The sequence below is a fragment of the Balaenoptera acutorostrata genome, chromosome 21 (genome assembly GCF_949987535.1).
Source record: "Balaenoptera acutorostrata chromosome 21, mBalAcu1.1, whole genome shotgun sequence".
NCBI lineage: Eukaryota > Metazoa > Chordata > Mammalia > Artiodactyla > Balaenopteridae > Balaenoptera > Balaenoptera acutorostrata.
The window spans coordinates 5,813,500-5,828,670 of NC_080084.1; the positions used below are offsets into that span (position 1 = coordinate 5,813,500).

The window sequence follows — 15,171 nt, forward strand, 5'->3', positions numbered from 1 at the left end:
CCCCGACACACACCCTGACGCGGTGCAGGGGATCGCAGTGGAGGGATGGGGTCCGGCACACAACCCTCCGGTGAAGGGAAGGGGACCCGGCTAGGTGAGCAGAACTTGGACCAGCACCAGAATCTGCCTCGTTCACGCAAAGAACTCTGAACCTTCCACCCACGAGGTCACCAACTCCAGTCTTGAGCGGCGGTTCTCAAGCTGCACTGCCTGGGCCTGCAGCGTGCACACTTGTTAGAAATGCAAAACCCTTGGGTCCCAACCCAGACGAAGTGAATCAGAAACCTGGGGTTACCCCACAATGTGTGTTTCACCAGGCCCTCCAGCTGATGCTGATAAAGACTGAGAAGGGGAACTTCTCTGGTCTAGAGGCTCAAAAAAAATCTAAATTCTGCTGGGCAGGTAAGGGAGAAGGGCCCCCTGGACAGAGAGCACTTGGTCATCTGATGTAGAGTCCGCAGGGCAGAGGTGGCCCCAAGGAAGAAGCGGGGGGCTCTGGAAGGAGAGAATGGGGGCGCCTTCAATACCTCTGACAGTCCAACGCGTGCCCGTTACGCGCCCCGTTCTCTGCTGGGTTCTGGGGGACATGAAATCAGGGAGGACACGGTCCCCAACTTTACAGGGCTCAGAATCTAGCTGGCAAGGAAGGAGCCTGCACAACCTGGCTGTGAAGTCACTTGATACCACGGCTTCTGCCGTGAAGAGCAAACATGACGATGCGACTGACCCAGGACGGCCAAGGCTAAGACTCCAAGCAGGACGTGATTTTTACCCCTAAGAGAGGTTTAATAACTTCAACAGAAGTCCTAACAACCTGTACTACAAAAGAAGAAAATGAAGAAGTATTGGAAAGAGATAAAATCACCTTTATTTGGAAATGATCTGACTATATGCCAGGAAGACTCAACAGACTGAAAACTGGGAAAAATTTAGTAAGTTGTCTGGAAGCAAAACAAGTATATACAAATCAATAGTTTTTCTCCCTGTCATAGATCCAGTTGAAAGGAAAAAGAAAATAAAATCCCATTCACATTAGCAACAAAAATTCTAAAACACCACGCGATAAATTCAGCAAAAAAAGTAGTGTCATATGAGGAAAACTATATGGCATAAAGAAAAGCAATACAAATAACATAAAGAGGTTTTAAAAATTTATGGCAACTACGGAAAAGAGTACGGAGGCTCCTTAAAAACCTAAAAATAGAGTTACCATGTGATCCAGCAGTCCCACTCCTGGGCACTTACCCGGAAAAGACGAAAACTCTAATTCAAAAAGATTCATGCACCCCAGGGGACTTCCCTGGTGGCGCAGTGGTTAAGACTCCGTGCTCCCAATGCAGGGGGCCCGGGTTCGATCCCTGGTCAGAGAACTAGATCCCACATGCATGCTGCAACTAAGAGTTCACATGCCACAACTAAGGAGCCGGCGAGCCGCAACTAGAGTCCACCTGCTGCAACTAAGACCCGGTGCAACCAAATAAATTTAAAAACAAACAAAAAGATACATGCACCCCAATGTTCACAGCAGCTTATATACAATAGCCAAGACATGGAAGTAACCTAAGTGTCCACTGACAGACGAATGGATGAAAAAGATATGGTACATATATACAATGAATATTATTCAGACATAGAAAAGAATGAAATAACACCATTTGCAGCCACATGGATGGAACCAGAGATTATCACAATAAGTGAAGTAAGTAGAAAGATAAAGAGAAAGATAAATATCATATGATATCACTTATATGTGGAATGTAAAAACTTATTTACAAAACAGAAATTGACTCACAGACATGGAAAAGAAATGGTTACCAAAGGGAAAGGCAGGGGAGGGATAAATTAGGAGGTTGGGATTAATAGATACACACTACTATATATAAAACAGATAAACAACAAGGACCTACTGTATAGCACTGGGAACTCTATTCAGTATCCTGTAATAAACTACAGTGGAAAAGAATCTGAAAAAGAATGTGTGTGTATATATATATATATATATATATATATATATATACACACACACACACATACACACACACACACACGCATGTATGTATAACTGAATCACTTTGCTGTACACTTGAAATACTATAAATCAACTACATTTCAATTAAACAAAAAAGAAAGAAAGCTTTATGGCAAAAGACACTATACACAAAGCAAAAGACCAAAAAAAGGGAAAAAAATATCTGCAGCACATATGCCAAAAAGCATATACCTAACAGACAAAAGCTACTACAAATCAGTAAAAAAGCAACCCAGATGTTAGGGTAGCAAGAAAACTTTTGTTTTTCCTTTTTTGAACCTCTATTTTTCAAAATCATAATGTTACGTTACTTTTCTAATGAAAAAAAATACATAGCTTTTTACTTTAAAGGAACATATAAAAAACAAAGAGGTGGGTTAGACAGGTGGCTCCAAGGTTTTTGGATTCAGACCAGTAAAACTAAGAATAAAAACTGAGGATGGGGTCCAAGAGAAGATTACTATATTTCTATTTTGCCAGGTTAAGTTCATCTAAAAATAATAAATATTATCTACTATCAACGTAATTTAGTAATTAATAATTTAAAAAAGGAAAGACCATTTTAACACATACACACAAAGAAAGCAACCCAGTAGAAAAAAGGGCAAAGAACACGTGAAGCGGTAACTTACAGGAGTAGAAATGAAATGCAAACCGTGAACAATTATGCAATTATGCACAAAGTCGCTCAAGCTTACTGGCCATCCACAAAGTGCACATTAAAACAACACTGAGGGACTTCTCTGGTGGCGCAGTGGTTAAGAATCCACCTGCCAATGCAGGGGACACGGGTTTGATCCCTGGTCCGGGAAGATCCCACATGCCGCAGAGCAACTAAGCCCGTGTGCCACAACTACTGGGCCTGCGCTCTAGAGCCCGCAAGCCACAACTACTGAGCCCACGGGCAACAACTACTGAAGCCCACGCGCCTAGAGCCCATGCTCCGCAACAAGAGAAGCCCCTGCTCGCTGCAACTAGAGAAAGCCTGTGCACAGCAACGAAGACCCAAAGCAGCCAAAAAAAAATACATTAAAAAAAAAAGCCATAATGAAATGCCTTTCACCTCTTCAGCTGGCAGGAATTTTAGATGAGAGATAAAAGGCACTCCCTACGTTGCTGGAAGGAGTAATAACTGCTGTGCAATTGGGGGAAAGAAATATGGCAAAAGCTATTAAATTTTTAGACATACATATCATTTGACCCTTCATTTCCGCCTCTGGTAATCCAGCTTACAAAATCAAAAGCACTATCACGTACAAACACGGATGTGGACTGCATAGTGTGGAGTGAAATAATTAGAAACTAATGGAAAGTCATCAATCAGGGAACGGCTGAACAAATTATCGGAGATCCATAATATAACAGGCAATTATCAAAAATTATTTAGGTTTATACTACCCAGCTCAGAGGGATATCAATGATGTAATGGTATGAACCTTTTTTTTATTAGGAAAAAAAAAAAGGTAAAAAGCAAAAGTGATCACAACACTAAGAGAGGTTTACTAACGGGTCCTCGGCCAGGGCACAGCAGGGAGGGAGCAAGAGAGAAGCCCTCCGCAGAAACCAAGGGATCAGATATGCTGTGTAAAGACTTTCATGCTGAATGTTTCCTGTAAACACTGGAGAAAGTCTAACTGAGAGTTAAACACCCAACTTCAGGGACTTCCCTGGTGGGTCAGTGGTTAAGAATCTGCCTGCCAATGCAGGGGACACAGGTTCGATCCCTGGTCCGGGAAGATCCCACATGCCGCAAAGCAACTAAGCCCGTGCACCACAACTACTGAGCCTGCGAGCCACAACTACTGAGCCCACATGCCACAAGTACTGAAGCCCACGTGCCTGGAGCCCATGCTCTGCAACAAGAGAAGCCACTGCAATGAGAAGCCTGCACACCACAACGAAGAGTAGCCCCTGCTCGCCGCAACTAGAGAAAGCCTGCGTGCAGCAATGAAGACCCAATGCAGCCAAAAATAAATAAATTAAATAAATTAATTTAAAAATAAATAAACACCCAAATTCCATCTTCTCGGGGGTGTTCCATCTGCACATTAAGTCAAATCGCAAAACCTCTCCTTAAATCTGCCCTTTTAAACCCAGCCTTTGACCACAGAGTTTCAACATTTCACACCTGTTCCCTCTTTTCTTTTCTTTCATAACTGGGTACAGTGATTGGCTTAGGTCCAACAAACGTCCAAATGAAGGAACATACTCGCTGCTTTCCAAGTGTGCCCCCCAAATCCCCACAAACCTTGTTCTCGGTTACGGTAATTTTTGAAAGACATGCTTCTTACCAGTACTTTCATTTTTATTTTACTAATCTTTATTAAAGAATCAAAGCAACGTGTAATAACAAGTACTAATAATGGCACAGACACGACATTGCACACAGGGTGCTGCTACTGCTGCATGTGAACGAGTGGCCGGCGGGAGCACCATGTGAGAAGACCGGGCCTGCCTGCTCAGTGACTGAGTCACAAAGGCCTGCTTGGGTATGTGACACAGTGTCGGGGTGTAATACATGAAGGCGTGGGTCAGTTTGTTCAAGAGCAGGATATATGAACGTTGACACTCACTGTATTTAGAGCAAGTAGAAACACAGACTAAGGCAAGGCCTCTGAAGCTAGATGTGAACCTCTCAGAGCCAGTGACACGGGGCACGAGCAGGGGAGGTGTCCCAAGAAGCCCCCAGGGAGAGCATCCAGATCACACGGAGAGGGCTGCTCTCGACACTACAAAGATTGAGAGTTGTCACCAGGTCTTTAGGGAGGACGGAGGGCAAGCTGGTGACCAAGCCAGTGATACCTATTAACAGCTGTCTCTTGTTATGCTTAAGCAACTGCACATGAAAAACTTGAGTCCTCATTTCAGGGGAGTCATTTATTCTCAAATGCTTTTTTGTCAACTTAATAAAGCCCGGAATTAAAAAATCCTATAGGTGTTGTTATACACGGTTTCTTGGACTGAGTGAAAACGGTCAAAACCTTGATGGGCAGGAGCTCTTAGACAGCTCCCCTTACGGCATCAGTCCTTAATAGGCTTAGTTCAGTCTGACGGTGCCTTGTTTTACACAACGGTACCTCAGGAGAGTGTCACGAATCGGAATTGTCTCAAGCCAAGAGTATCTAATTTGATTTCAGTTGGATGGAACATAAGAATTTGAGATGAAGACCAATACCTTTGTGTCTGAAAGTTTCTTAAAAATCGAAGCCCCTAACAATAGAGGTACTACAAGTGTACAGAAACGGAAAAGCACACCACAAAGCAGAAAAGCCTGCAGGTTAATTTCTCATGTTCCAGTGACAGAAAAGTGTTGCCAGGCAGTACTCCGTGTGAACTTGTACACCACGCAGTGGCACTTCCTCGGACAGACGCTGCTCAGAGGGGTCCGCACCTGCCCCCTCCTGCTGTCCTCGTCAGGAACAGCACCCAGGTCTGGACCCCAGCTTTCCCTCAGCTCAAGAGGGAGACACAAACATTAAAACTGAAGACTGCGGCACTCCTGGAGTTCTTACTGATGAGTCAGAATCCCAAACCACACTCCACAAATTAGGGAACAGACAGGACCAGCTAGACTCCCGTGTCGAGAAGCAGCTGTGTAAGGATCGTGTCCATGAAGCCCACTGACCATACCCTGAACTGAAAGAGATTACTAAGCTCTCTTGAGAATACTGTTGCTCGGGATACAGTCCCGAGCAACGATGGAAGAAATGGAAAGATAAATGGACCAGAGAGCTGACGCAGAGATCAGAAGGGAAAGAAAAGACAGTTACCAGTTGGTGGTCTGAGTCGCCAGTGCGGGGGAAGGGCAAGAGGACGTTCGTTCACGCAATAAAAACTGGCCGCGCGCCTACTATGTGCCAGTCGCTGTGGTGTCACTGGGCTTTCCAAGCGAGACAGGCCGGGAGGCCAGGTGCAGACACGTGGAGATTTTAGTCCAGCGAATGGTTTCTTGGTTAAAAGAGTCCCTATGGGGGCTTCCCTGGTGGCGCAGTGGTTAAGAATCTGCCTGCCAATGCAGGGCACACGGGTTCGAGCCCTGGTCTGGGAAGATCCCACATGCCACGGAGCAACTGGGCCCGTGCGCCACAACTACTGAGCCTGCGCATCTGGAGCCTGTGCTCCGCAACAAGAGAGGCCGCGATAGTGAGAGGCCCGCGCACCGCGATGAGGAGTGGTCCCCGCTTGCCGCAACTAGAGAAAGCCCTCGCACAGAAACGAAGACCGAACACAGCCATAAATAAAATAAATAAATAAATAAATAAATAAAAATTTTTTTAAAAAAATTAAAAAAAAAAAAAGAGTCCCTATGACTCATCAGCAAGGTAGCAAGGCAGTCACACCAAGTGCTGAGAGAAAAGTGCAAAATCATTCTCTCATTCATTCAACCATCCTCAGGAAGTGTCTTCATACATAAGTGTGCCAGGTGTTGTCGAAAACGTGCCACTGGATCGAACCGTTTTCGTCACTTACTGCACAAACTGTCTGGTAGGTGGGCCCCAAACCCAGAAGTCAGTCCCTACTGTCAAGCACAGGCAGAGGTCACATAACAACAGCAGGGAAACCAAGTCCTGAGTGGAGGAGGCCACGAGGGCAGAAGAATCCCGAGAGGGAGACCACTGTGCGCGCCAGGCCAGGGCGGTCCCCACGGAGGGTCAGGTCGAAAGCGCAGGGTCGTGGGGAGCGGCCAGAGCAGCATTCTAGAAAGGAGCGTGTGGACAAAGGCTCGCAGGGGGACCGACAAGTGGGTTCTGAGGTTGGCTAGAGTGGATCAGGAGAGATGCGAGGCTGTGAGGTTTGGCCTTGATCTAGTGGTGGATTATGACGAAAGCATCCTTTCAGAAGCATGAAAGATGGATTAGTAAAACGGGATCAGGACTCCAGGTAAGTGATGTGCTGCGACACTGAATGAGCGGAGGTGGTGGGAACAGAAAGGGAAAGTGGGATGCTCAGCACGAAGGAAAGGATGGAGGCCCTTTAAGTGGGACGGTGCGGAGCAGGAGGAGGGCAGGTTCTAAGAAGAGACGAGATTCGAGGTCGGCACCCGTGTCGGGTAGCTGGCAGAAAGACAGGGCCAGTGACACAAGAAAGAGGACGTCAGGAAGGGATCAGCTTTAAGGAAAACGTCTAGGACTTCAATTTGGAAGTGACTTGGGGAGAAATATTGTGTAGACGTGGATATGGAGCTGAGGGTGGAGGTCAGCGTTCAACATCCAGACTTCGGAAAAGATTTGGTGGATAAAGATGTCGTGAGGATGGCCCGGCACACAGAATACTGGAAGCAGTGGGCGGTCACCCAGGTGCAGAGAGGGACACACAGGCTGGGGCAGGAATAGACAGACAGCATCAAGACAAGGTTCCAGGCAGAAGACGATGCGTGAGGAGCGCGGGAAGCAGTCAGGCTGGGGCAGTGCAGCGGATGTCAAAGACATGCTGGGCAACCTTTCTGAAAATCAGAACCTGAACCACGAAAAAGCAATATTCAGAGTCAGAAGGGCCCCTAGGGGTCACCCAGCCCAAATGCCTCATTTAAAGTTGAAGACGCGCAGGCCCAGAAAGTCACCTTGGTTTTCCGGAGAGGAAAGGCCCTCGTCAGAGGCAGCAGAGCTGGAGAGGCAGCGAGGCCAGGACTGAGAGCAGCTGTCTTCTCTTTTATTATGATCACATTCATTAATCTGGTTATTTACGCCTTTCCATGTATTTTATATACAAATGACCTGGATTGCTGAGACCAGGTAGTCATCTTTTATTATAATCAGCAGTGCAGTCAGAATGTAAGTATTCAACAGAATAAGCAAGGAAATCCACAATTACATAAACACAAAGCAGAGAGCCCAGTGTTCTGATTCCCTAAAGCCCTGAGTTCCCTCTGGAACCCCCTCCCTGTCCTGTAAGGCGGAAGGGCTGGACGCCTGCCAGGAGCAGCTCTAACAGGGACGGAGATGGTGACTCAGAGAACGGAGCACAGACAAAACAGGGAGAGGGGGCCCTGAATGCTTAGAGGACAGGACGGTCGGCCACCACGGTACCCCGGCCACCTGGAGAGTCAAGATGGGTGCAGAGCTAAGATCCGGAAAGGCCATGGTGATCGCTCACCGTCCTGCCCAGCTGGCCTGGGTGTGGGCAGGTCCCCGCTCTTTGGGCAGCAGAGACCTGGGCCTCCAGAGTGCACAGGGGTTTGCTGTCAGCTGGCAGAGGGAAACACATGGCAACGTTTTCCAAAGGATGATGAGCACACTGCTTAAATAGAGTCCACTGAGATACAACTTCCTGGAGCTATTTTAGGGTCGCTTTATGTGGAAGACAGATCGCTTCCAGCTGCCTCTGCCACCTGTCCCCAGACCTCTTACTAGCCTGAGAGCAATGTTCTAACAGGCCTGTCCGTCCTGGCACAGGAAACGGGCTCACCCACGTGCTTGCCGGGCGTCTGCTCCCTCACTCATGCGTACTCTGCAAGATCTTCCTGGGCAACGTAAAGCTCACTGGAAAAAACCCTGCCTACATCTATCATCCTGACGCTGCTGTGAGTGGGCATCTCTGGGAGGCCAGTGACACCGAAGAGGTTAAAGGCAAGTAGGTGTCACCCAGAGGAGAAGGTCGTGAATCTGACCTGGCAGGCAAGGGTGGGGCTCTGCCCTTATCTGAAGTCAACCTGGCAGGGACCAGCAGGGCAGCTCCACAAAGGGGACGTGCGGCCGGCCCTTGGGACAAACTGGAACAAAACAGGCTCAGGAAATGTTCCAGAATACAAAAGAGTTATGTTAGATGAACTCCCAGAAAAACTTTTGGACTCGGGCTCTGTGACGACATCCGTGCAAAATAAATAAACTTCATGGATCTCATACACAAATCAGAAAAGGGACTGAAAGTACCACACAGGCTTATCAGCTACCTCCACCGAAGCCCCCGAATCAGGGGGCCTGATGGCATCCCGGAGGCAGCCACTTCCGGGAAGGGACGTCTCAGAAGACAGCCACCCGCCTGGCTCACTGGATCCCAGCCTCAGGTCACAACCCAAAGGAGGGCGACGGAGGTTTTCTAAAAGGGGTGCTACGAACCCAAACCCGGGAGGAAGGACAGGAGGAAGGGGCGAGCACGTGCTGACTGCACGTTAACACGGCAAGCAGAGCACGTGCTGGGATTACGTGTCCCACCTCCCTCACTCCACCCTCCTCTAACGGTTCTCACGTGGTGAGTTATGTTCCCACCTCACAGCAAATAAAGCTGCTGCCCTTAAGAATTAAATAACGTGCCCTAGGTCACACCGCCAACAGGGGGAAGCGCTGGTATTTGACTTGGGAGTGTTAATTTAATTATATGTGGACAGCGGTTCTTTTTTTTTTTTTTTTTTTTAATTATTTATTTATTTATTTATTTTTGGCTGTGTTGGGTCTTCGTTTCTGTGCGAGGGCTTTCTCTAGTTGTGGCGAGCGGGGGCCACTCTTCATCGCGGTGCGCGGGCCTCTCACTATCGCGGCCTCTCTTGTTGCGGAGCAGAGGCTCCAGACGCGCAGGCTCAGTAGTTGTGGCTCACGGACCCAGTTGCTCCGCGGCATGTGGGATTTCCCCAGACCAGGGCTCGAACCCGTGTCCTCTGCATTGGCAGGCAGATTCTCAACCACTGCGCCACCAGGGAAGCCCAGCGGTTCTTTTCAATTAAAAAAAGAGGTCCTTATTCTAATTTCCTTTGGGATTTATTTCATTCGTTTGACAAATATTTACAAAGAAGCTGCTACATAAGGTACTACTGCTGTTCCAGATGCCAGAGACACAGCAGTGACTAAGTCTCGGCCTTCACGGACTTAAGTCTAGTTGACTAGTACTTCAAAGCCTCATTATTTCCAACCTGGGGCCACAGAGAGGAAAGATAGGGAATCAGCGACCTAAGGACCTTTGATACTCATCCACCGACAGGAGAACAGAGCCACATAAGCACGTGGAGTGAACCTGTCTCCTGTCTTCATGACTGTGATTTACATGTAACTTACACACAGACACCTTGAATGCATCACACGAAAGCTACCGCAGGAGGCCAAGGTAACTGGATGTGACACGTGCCCACACCAAGGGACACGTGACCAGCAGAGGCTCCATGAATGTCACCACAGTCACCCGAGGCAGTAGAAGGCTGCATGAGGAAGTAGACAGTTTCGTGTGCTTGAGCCAATAACTTAAAGACTTTCTTAATAACGATCTCCTGAATGCACAAATAATCTAATGAGGGGAAGCACGATATTGGAGGGAATAATGTACAAAAAAATGACTTGAAGCAGCTCTAACCAGAGAGAAACAAAATCAAAGTTGCCCATGAAGAGCAAAAGAATATTCCCCAACCTTCTAACCTGCCTTCAACCCGACGGAGAATAAACTGATGACGTGGCCACCGGGGCAAAAAGCAGGTAAACGTGTAAGCACAGCGTGGACGGGCCAGGGTGGGGCAAGGTGTCGAGGGGACAGGTGGGATCTCGGCCGAAGGCCTGGACGCCCTAGGGAATCAGAGAGGGCACCTCCCACACACCCACACGAGGGAAGCAGTCTGGCCAGTGACGGACGGCCGTGCTGGTCACGTAAAACCGCTGCGACGTTTTCACGCTGCGCACCTGAAACTTACACGTGTCACCTGTCAGTTATACCTCAGTAGAGCTGGAAAAAACCCCCAAACTGGCGCCAGGTCGACTTGCCCTCACCGTGAACCCCATCCACAGGACAGGGACACCGGCTACAGGGGGAGAGGGGATTTTCTATGTCCCACCGCTCGGATCCTAACCTTAAGCATGTCATCCCTCGGTTCCGCTCACTTCCTTCTTGCCCAGAGTGAGAGGGAGGCAGGCCCGGAGCCGCGGGGACCAGAGGCCCCCTGCCCTCCCAGGCCAAGCGTCAGCTAACACAGCTTTACAGACGTGGCGAGACGGTAACAACTGGTGAACCTGGGTGACGGGTGTGTGGGTTTCACTACTCTTCCGACTTTCCTATATGTTTGATATTTTCCTAAAAAGAAAGTTTGAACGCATAGAAGGAAAAAAGAAAAATACAGCTTCGAAGAGGTTGTGGTGGCAGAGGGGTGAAAATGATGTCATTCCCCAAATCTGGGGGCAAAGGCTCAGTGATGAACTCTGGGTACCTCTAAACTTTAGATCCTTGCACTACCAACCTTGGAGGTTTACCCCTAAATAATAGCAGGTGCCAGGGTGGAGGAGACTGGATCTGACCCCTGCAGGCTGAGGTCAGGCTCCCGCTCCCCAGGCCAGCCGGGCCACCAGCCAGGCCTTCTCCGAGGGCCATGGACACCCTCCTCGGAGGACACCAAGGGCACCAAAGGGATAAACAAGGCCCGTTTTTCCTAAGCCTGCGGCCAGCAAAAGAACCGCCAGTGTGGAAGTGGAAAAATTCATTGCCAAGGGATGAAATTCATTCAAAGGACAGATAACCTACTCCATCACTGGCTGTTCTGGGAAAGTAGTGAGTGGAGCTTTTAATGGGAAAGGAAATCTGTTACCCTATATACACCATCATTCACTTCATGACTTAGTCCGGAAGGAAGGGAAATCTATTTGAGTTCAGCGCCGGCCCGACTAGGCCCTACTGACATCCCCACCGTCCCCAGTCCTCCACCACCGTCTGCCCCCGACAACCCCACCTCCGTAGAGACCGGAGGACCAGTCATCTCCCCTCCTCGCCCCCAGAGGCCTCTCCCCGGAGGGCACGGCCTGACTTCCAGGGCTGGGATTTACCGATGTCGCTCAGCAAGGTGAGGATGGCTCCTTCCCGCAGGCCACAGCAGTTCTCAAACTGGTTCAGGTACTGTCAAGAAGGGGAAAGAGGCGTCAGGGGGAGCGGTCACCAGCCACCAATGCGCCCACAAGTGTCCTTCACCAGCCGAGGCCGTCTGAGCACTCCCCGGGCCCTGGGCCTTGGGGACCTGGGCGGACAGCCAGCCCAGGCAGGACGGGCAGGGTCGGCCCAGGCGGGGAAGGAGGAAGCACCTGAGAGCTCCTAGAAGCGCTCCCGTGTGTAACCCTGAGTCATGCTCAGAGTCTCACCTGTGCCGGTCCCAGGGGAAGCAGGCCCATCTGAGCTCAGCCACAGTTGGTCCACTGCTCCCGAGCCCAAAGGAGCCACTGAACACCTCCCTCCGACCCCTTCCCCGACGCGGCCTTGCTGTGGGGTGGGGATGACAGCAGGGACCGGGCAGGGAGCACTTAGTACATGCCGGGCACCCGGCAGAGCTGCGTGGACGGGCTCAGTGCAGCCTCACCTGCCCCGTCTCACTTCACCCTCCCTCCCGCCCACCCCCCCACCCCAGGCCAGCACTGGCGGCATTTCCACTTCACAGGTGAGGGTGCTGGACGGGAGGGGTTCAGCCATCCGTCTGCCACCACGGCCGCTGCGCGGCAGAGCTGCCATAGGACACAGGTCCACCTGAGGCTCGTGCCCAAACGCTCAGCCCCTGTGCCCTCCTGGCCCTGGCAAGCCTGTCGAGGGGCTCCGTCTGCTGCTGGAAGCCGGCCTCAACTTCAGGAAGTAACTTCCCGACAGGGTGCCCCGTCGTTAACTCACACCCACCCCCACGAACGTCCGCCAGCCGTTCCCTGCGACAGGCACACACACGGCACTCCTTCAGTCAGCTCTGGCTTTTACCCTCGCTCCCGTGCTGGCCAAACTTGTCTCCCCAGACCAGGTGCGGATTCTGAACTTTCTAGAGGTGGGAAAGACGAGCCACCTCATTTGGAGAACAAAGAGGACAGACCGCGGGCACCGGGGCAGCAGCGCCCTCCTCCCAGGTCCCCTGGTGACCGCGTGGGCCAAGGCCCCGTGGGGTACAATCGTTTCCCACGTCCCCTGCACCATCCTGCACCCCGTGCCAGGTCAATCACACCAAAGTCTGTGTCAGCTTCTTCCCTGGCCAACTGGCTCCCTGCTGCCTACAAGATGATGTCCGAAATCCTCTGCCTCTGTAAGCTGGTCACCTCCCACCCCTCCCACGCTGCCCTCTAAGGACTGTCCACTCAACTACAATGACACAGCTTTATCTCACTAAATAGCTGCAGTTAGGAATCAGCTGTCAAAGGTTAGGAAGATAAAGAGGAAAATGGAAGCGTTGTCAAGTTCCCCATTTGTCATCGGTTATCAGTCCCCGGCCTGGGGGTTGCCGACGACTGTGCTCACATCCTGCCCTGAACCCCAGGACGAGCCCATCTCCCAGGACGGGAGAGCCACCCGGGCACACCAGCCCTCATGGAGAGCCTCCTTTGGAGAGGGAAGGCAGGAGGGGCCGGAAGAGTGCTGGGAAAGCACGCGATGCCGGGTCCCGGAAAGTGCTGAGTACGGATGGAAGAACCGCCTGGCTATCCTGACCGTGCCCCCGAACAATGCAGACCTTTGTCCAGAGCACGAGGTGAGGGGGGTGGAGACGAACAGGCAACCTCTCTTCAATACAAAGCCAGCTTCTGCCCAGAGCTTTCACGGTCCTCGTGCGCTGGGCGCTATTCCCTTCACAGACGGAGGGGGGCCCGCGGCTGGGACCCACCGGCCGTGACCCAGCCTCTGCCGCTGCAGCTGTGTGAGGCCCGGACACCCACGTGGGCCCTCGGGGCCGCGGGGCCCACCATTCACACGGGATCCCATCCGTTTTACCCACGTCACGGGCTGCTGAGAATCACACGAGGCCACGTGTAAGAGCGGGTCGTGACACTGTTCCGGAGATCGCTGGGGAGGGGGACACACAACGGTCCCCGACACCCACCCTGCAGCGTGCGTTCTGGCAAAGGGACATAGTGGACGTGGCGGGAAGAAAGGGAGAGGAGCCCAGAAGCTGAGTCAGTGGGGCTCTAGGTCCCCAGCCCGGCTGGCCCGAGCCAGTCCCTTCCTGCCCCACTCCAGGACCCCGGGCGGCCACATCTGGGAGAAGCCCTCCGAACCGGGACAGTGGCCACGACGACACCCAAGGGCTCAAGTGGCCCCAGCGTGCCGAGGGAGGAAGGCCCGTCCTGGAGTCTGTCCGGCCTCTCCCTGCGCTCGGACCTGGTGGGTCTTCCGCGACACGTCAGGGACAGCTGCACAGGGTGCACGGCAAGCCCCTCCCTGCCCTCCGTGCACCCGCGACCCCGCCCCAGGCTCCCGAGCGCCCTGCCCGGCCCCCGCAGCCTCACCTTCCGCAGGTCCCCTCCCTGGCAGTACTCCATGGCCAGCAGGGGCAGGTCGTTGGGAGCCAGGCTCTGCATGCCCTCGGGGACGTCCCGGGCGGCCACCACGTTGGGGTGGTTCAGCCTGGGGGGAGGGAACCAGTGAGGGAGGGCCGGGCTCCGGCTCCACCCCAGCCCCCCACGGCCTGCAGGCGCTGAGGGCCCTGGAGGGTGAGCGGCGGGGAGACGCGGGGCTCACCACTCGCCCAGGGCCCGGCAGCGCTACTGTAGCACCGTAGCCCCGGCTCTGGGCGCCCCGTGCAGAGCTCCGCTCTCTTCAGAGGGCCCCCGGCAAGTCCTCCCTGTATCTCCACACTGCTCTGAGGCAGAGAGAGCAGGGGGACTTCGGATCTCACACCACTGGGTGGGGATGGGGTGTGTGGTGTGTGTGTGTGGTGTGTGTGTCTGTGTGTGGGGTGTGTGTTGGGGGGGTGTGGGGGTGTGTGTGTGTGGGTGTGTGTGTCTGTGTGTGGGGTGTGTGTGTGGTGTGTGTGTCTGTGTGGGGGGTGTGTGTGGGGGGGTGCGTGTGTGTGTGTGTCTGTGTGTGTGTGCGGGGGGGAGGTGTGTGTCTGTGTGTGGGGGTGTGTGTGTGTGGTGTGTGTGTGGCGTGTGCGGTGTGTGTATCTGTGTGTGGGGTGTGTGTGGGGGGGGTGTGTGTCTGTGTGGTGTGTGAGGTGTGTGTGTGGGGTGTGTGGTGTGTGCGGTGTGTGTGTCTGTGGGGGGGTGTGTGTGTGGGGGGGGTGTGTGTCTGTGTGGTGTGTGGGGTGTGTGTGTGGGGTCTGTGTGTGGGGGGGGTGTGTTTGGGGTATGTGTGTGTGTGGGGTGTGTGTCTGTGTGTGGTGTGTGTGTGGGGTGTGTGTGTGTGGTGTGTGTGTGTGTCTGTGTGTAGGGTGTGTGTGTGTGTGTGCGGGGGGGAGGTGTGTGTCTATGTGTGTGGTGTGTGTGGGGTGTGTGTGGGTGTGT

The 15,171-nt window shown here is 52.1% G+C and overlaps 1 protein-coding gene across 5 annotated transcripts in view; it reads right to left on the minus strand.

The window, feature by feature from the left end:
* Window positions 1-15,171, minus strand: part of IKBKB (inhibitor of nuclear factor kappa B kinase subunit beta) — a 48,936-nt gene that overhangs the window by 20,276 nt on the left and 13,489 nt on the right. For all 5 annotated transcript variants that reach the window (XR_009006505.1, XM_057537256.1, XM_057537255.1 and 2 more), the window contains exons 4-5: window positions 14,176-14,293; window positions 11,758-11,827 (exon numbers count right to left, since the gene is read on the minus strand). Coding sequence is in view for 4 of the 5 variants with exons in the window: in XM_057537256.1 (XP_057393239.1) it covers window positions 11,758-11,827; window positions 14,176-14,293 (188 nt within the window). In the remaining variant the exon portion in view is untranslated. The remainder of the gene's footprint in view (window positions 1-11,757; window positions 11,828-14,175; window positions 14,294-15,171) is intronic.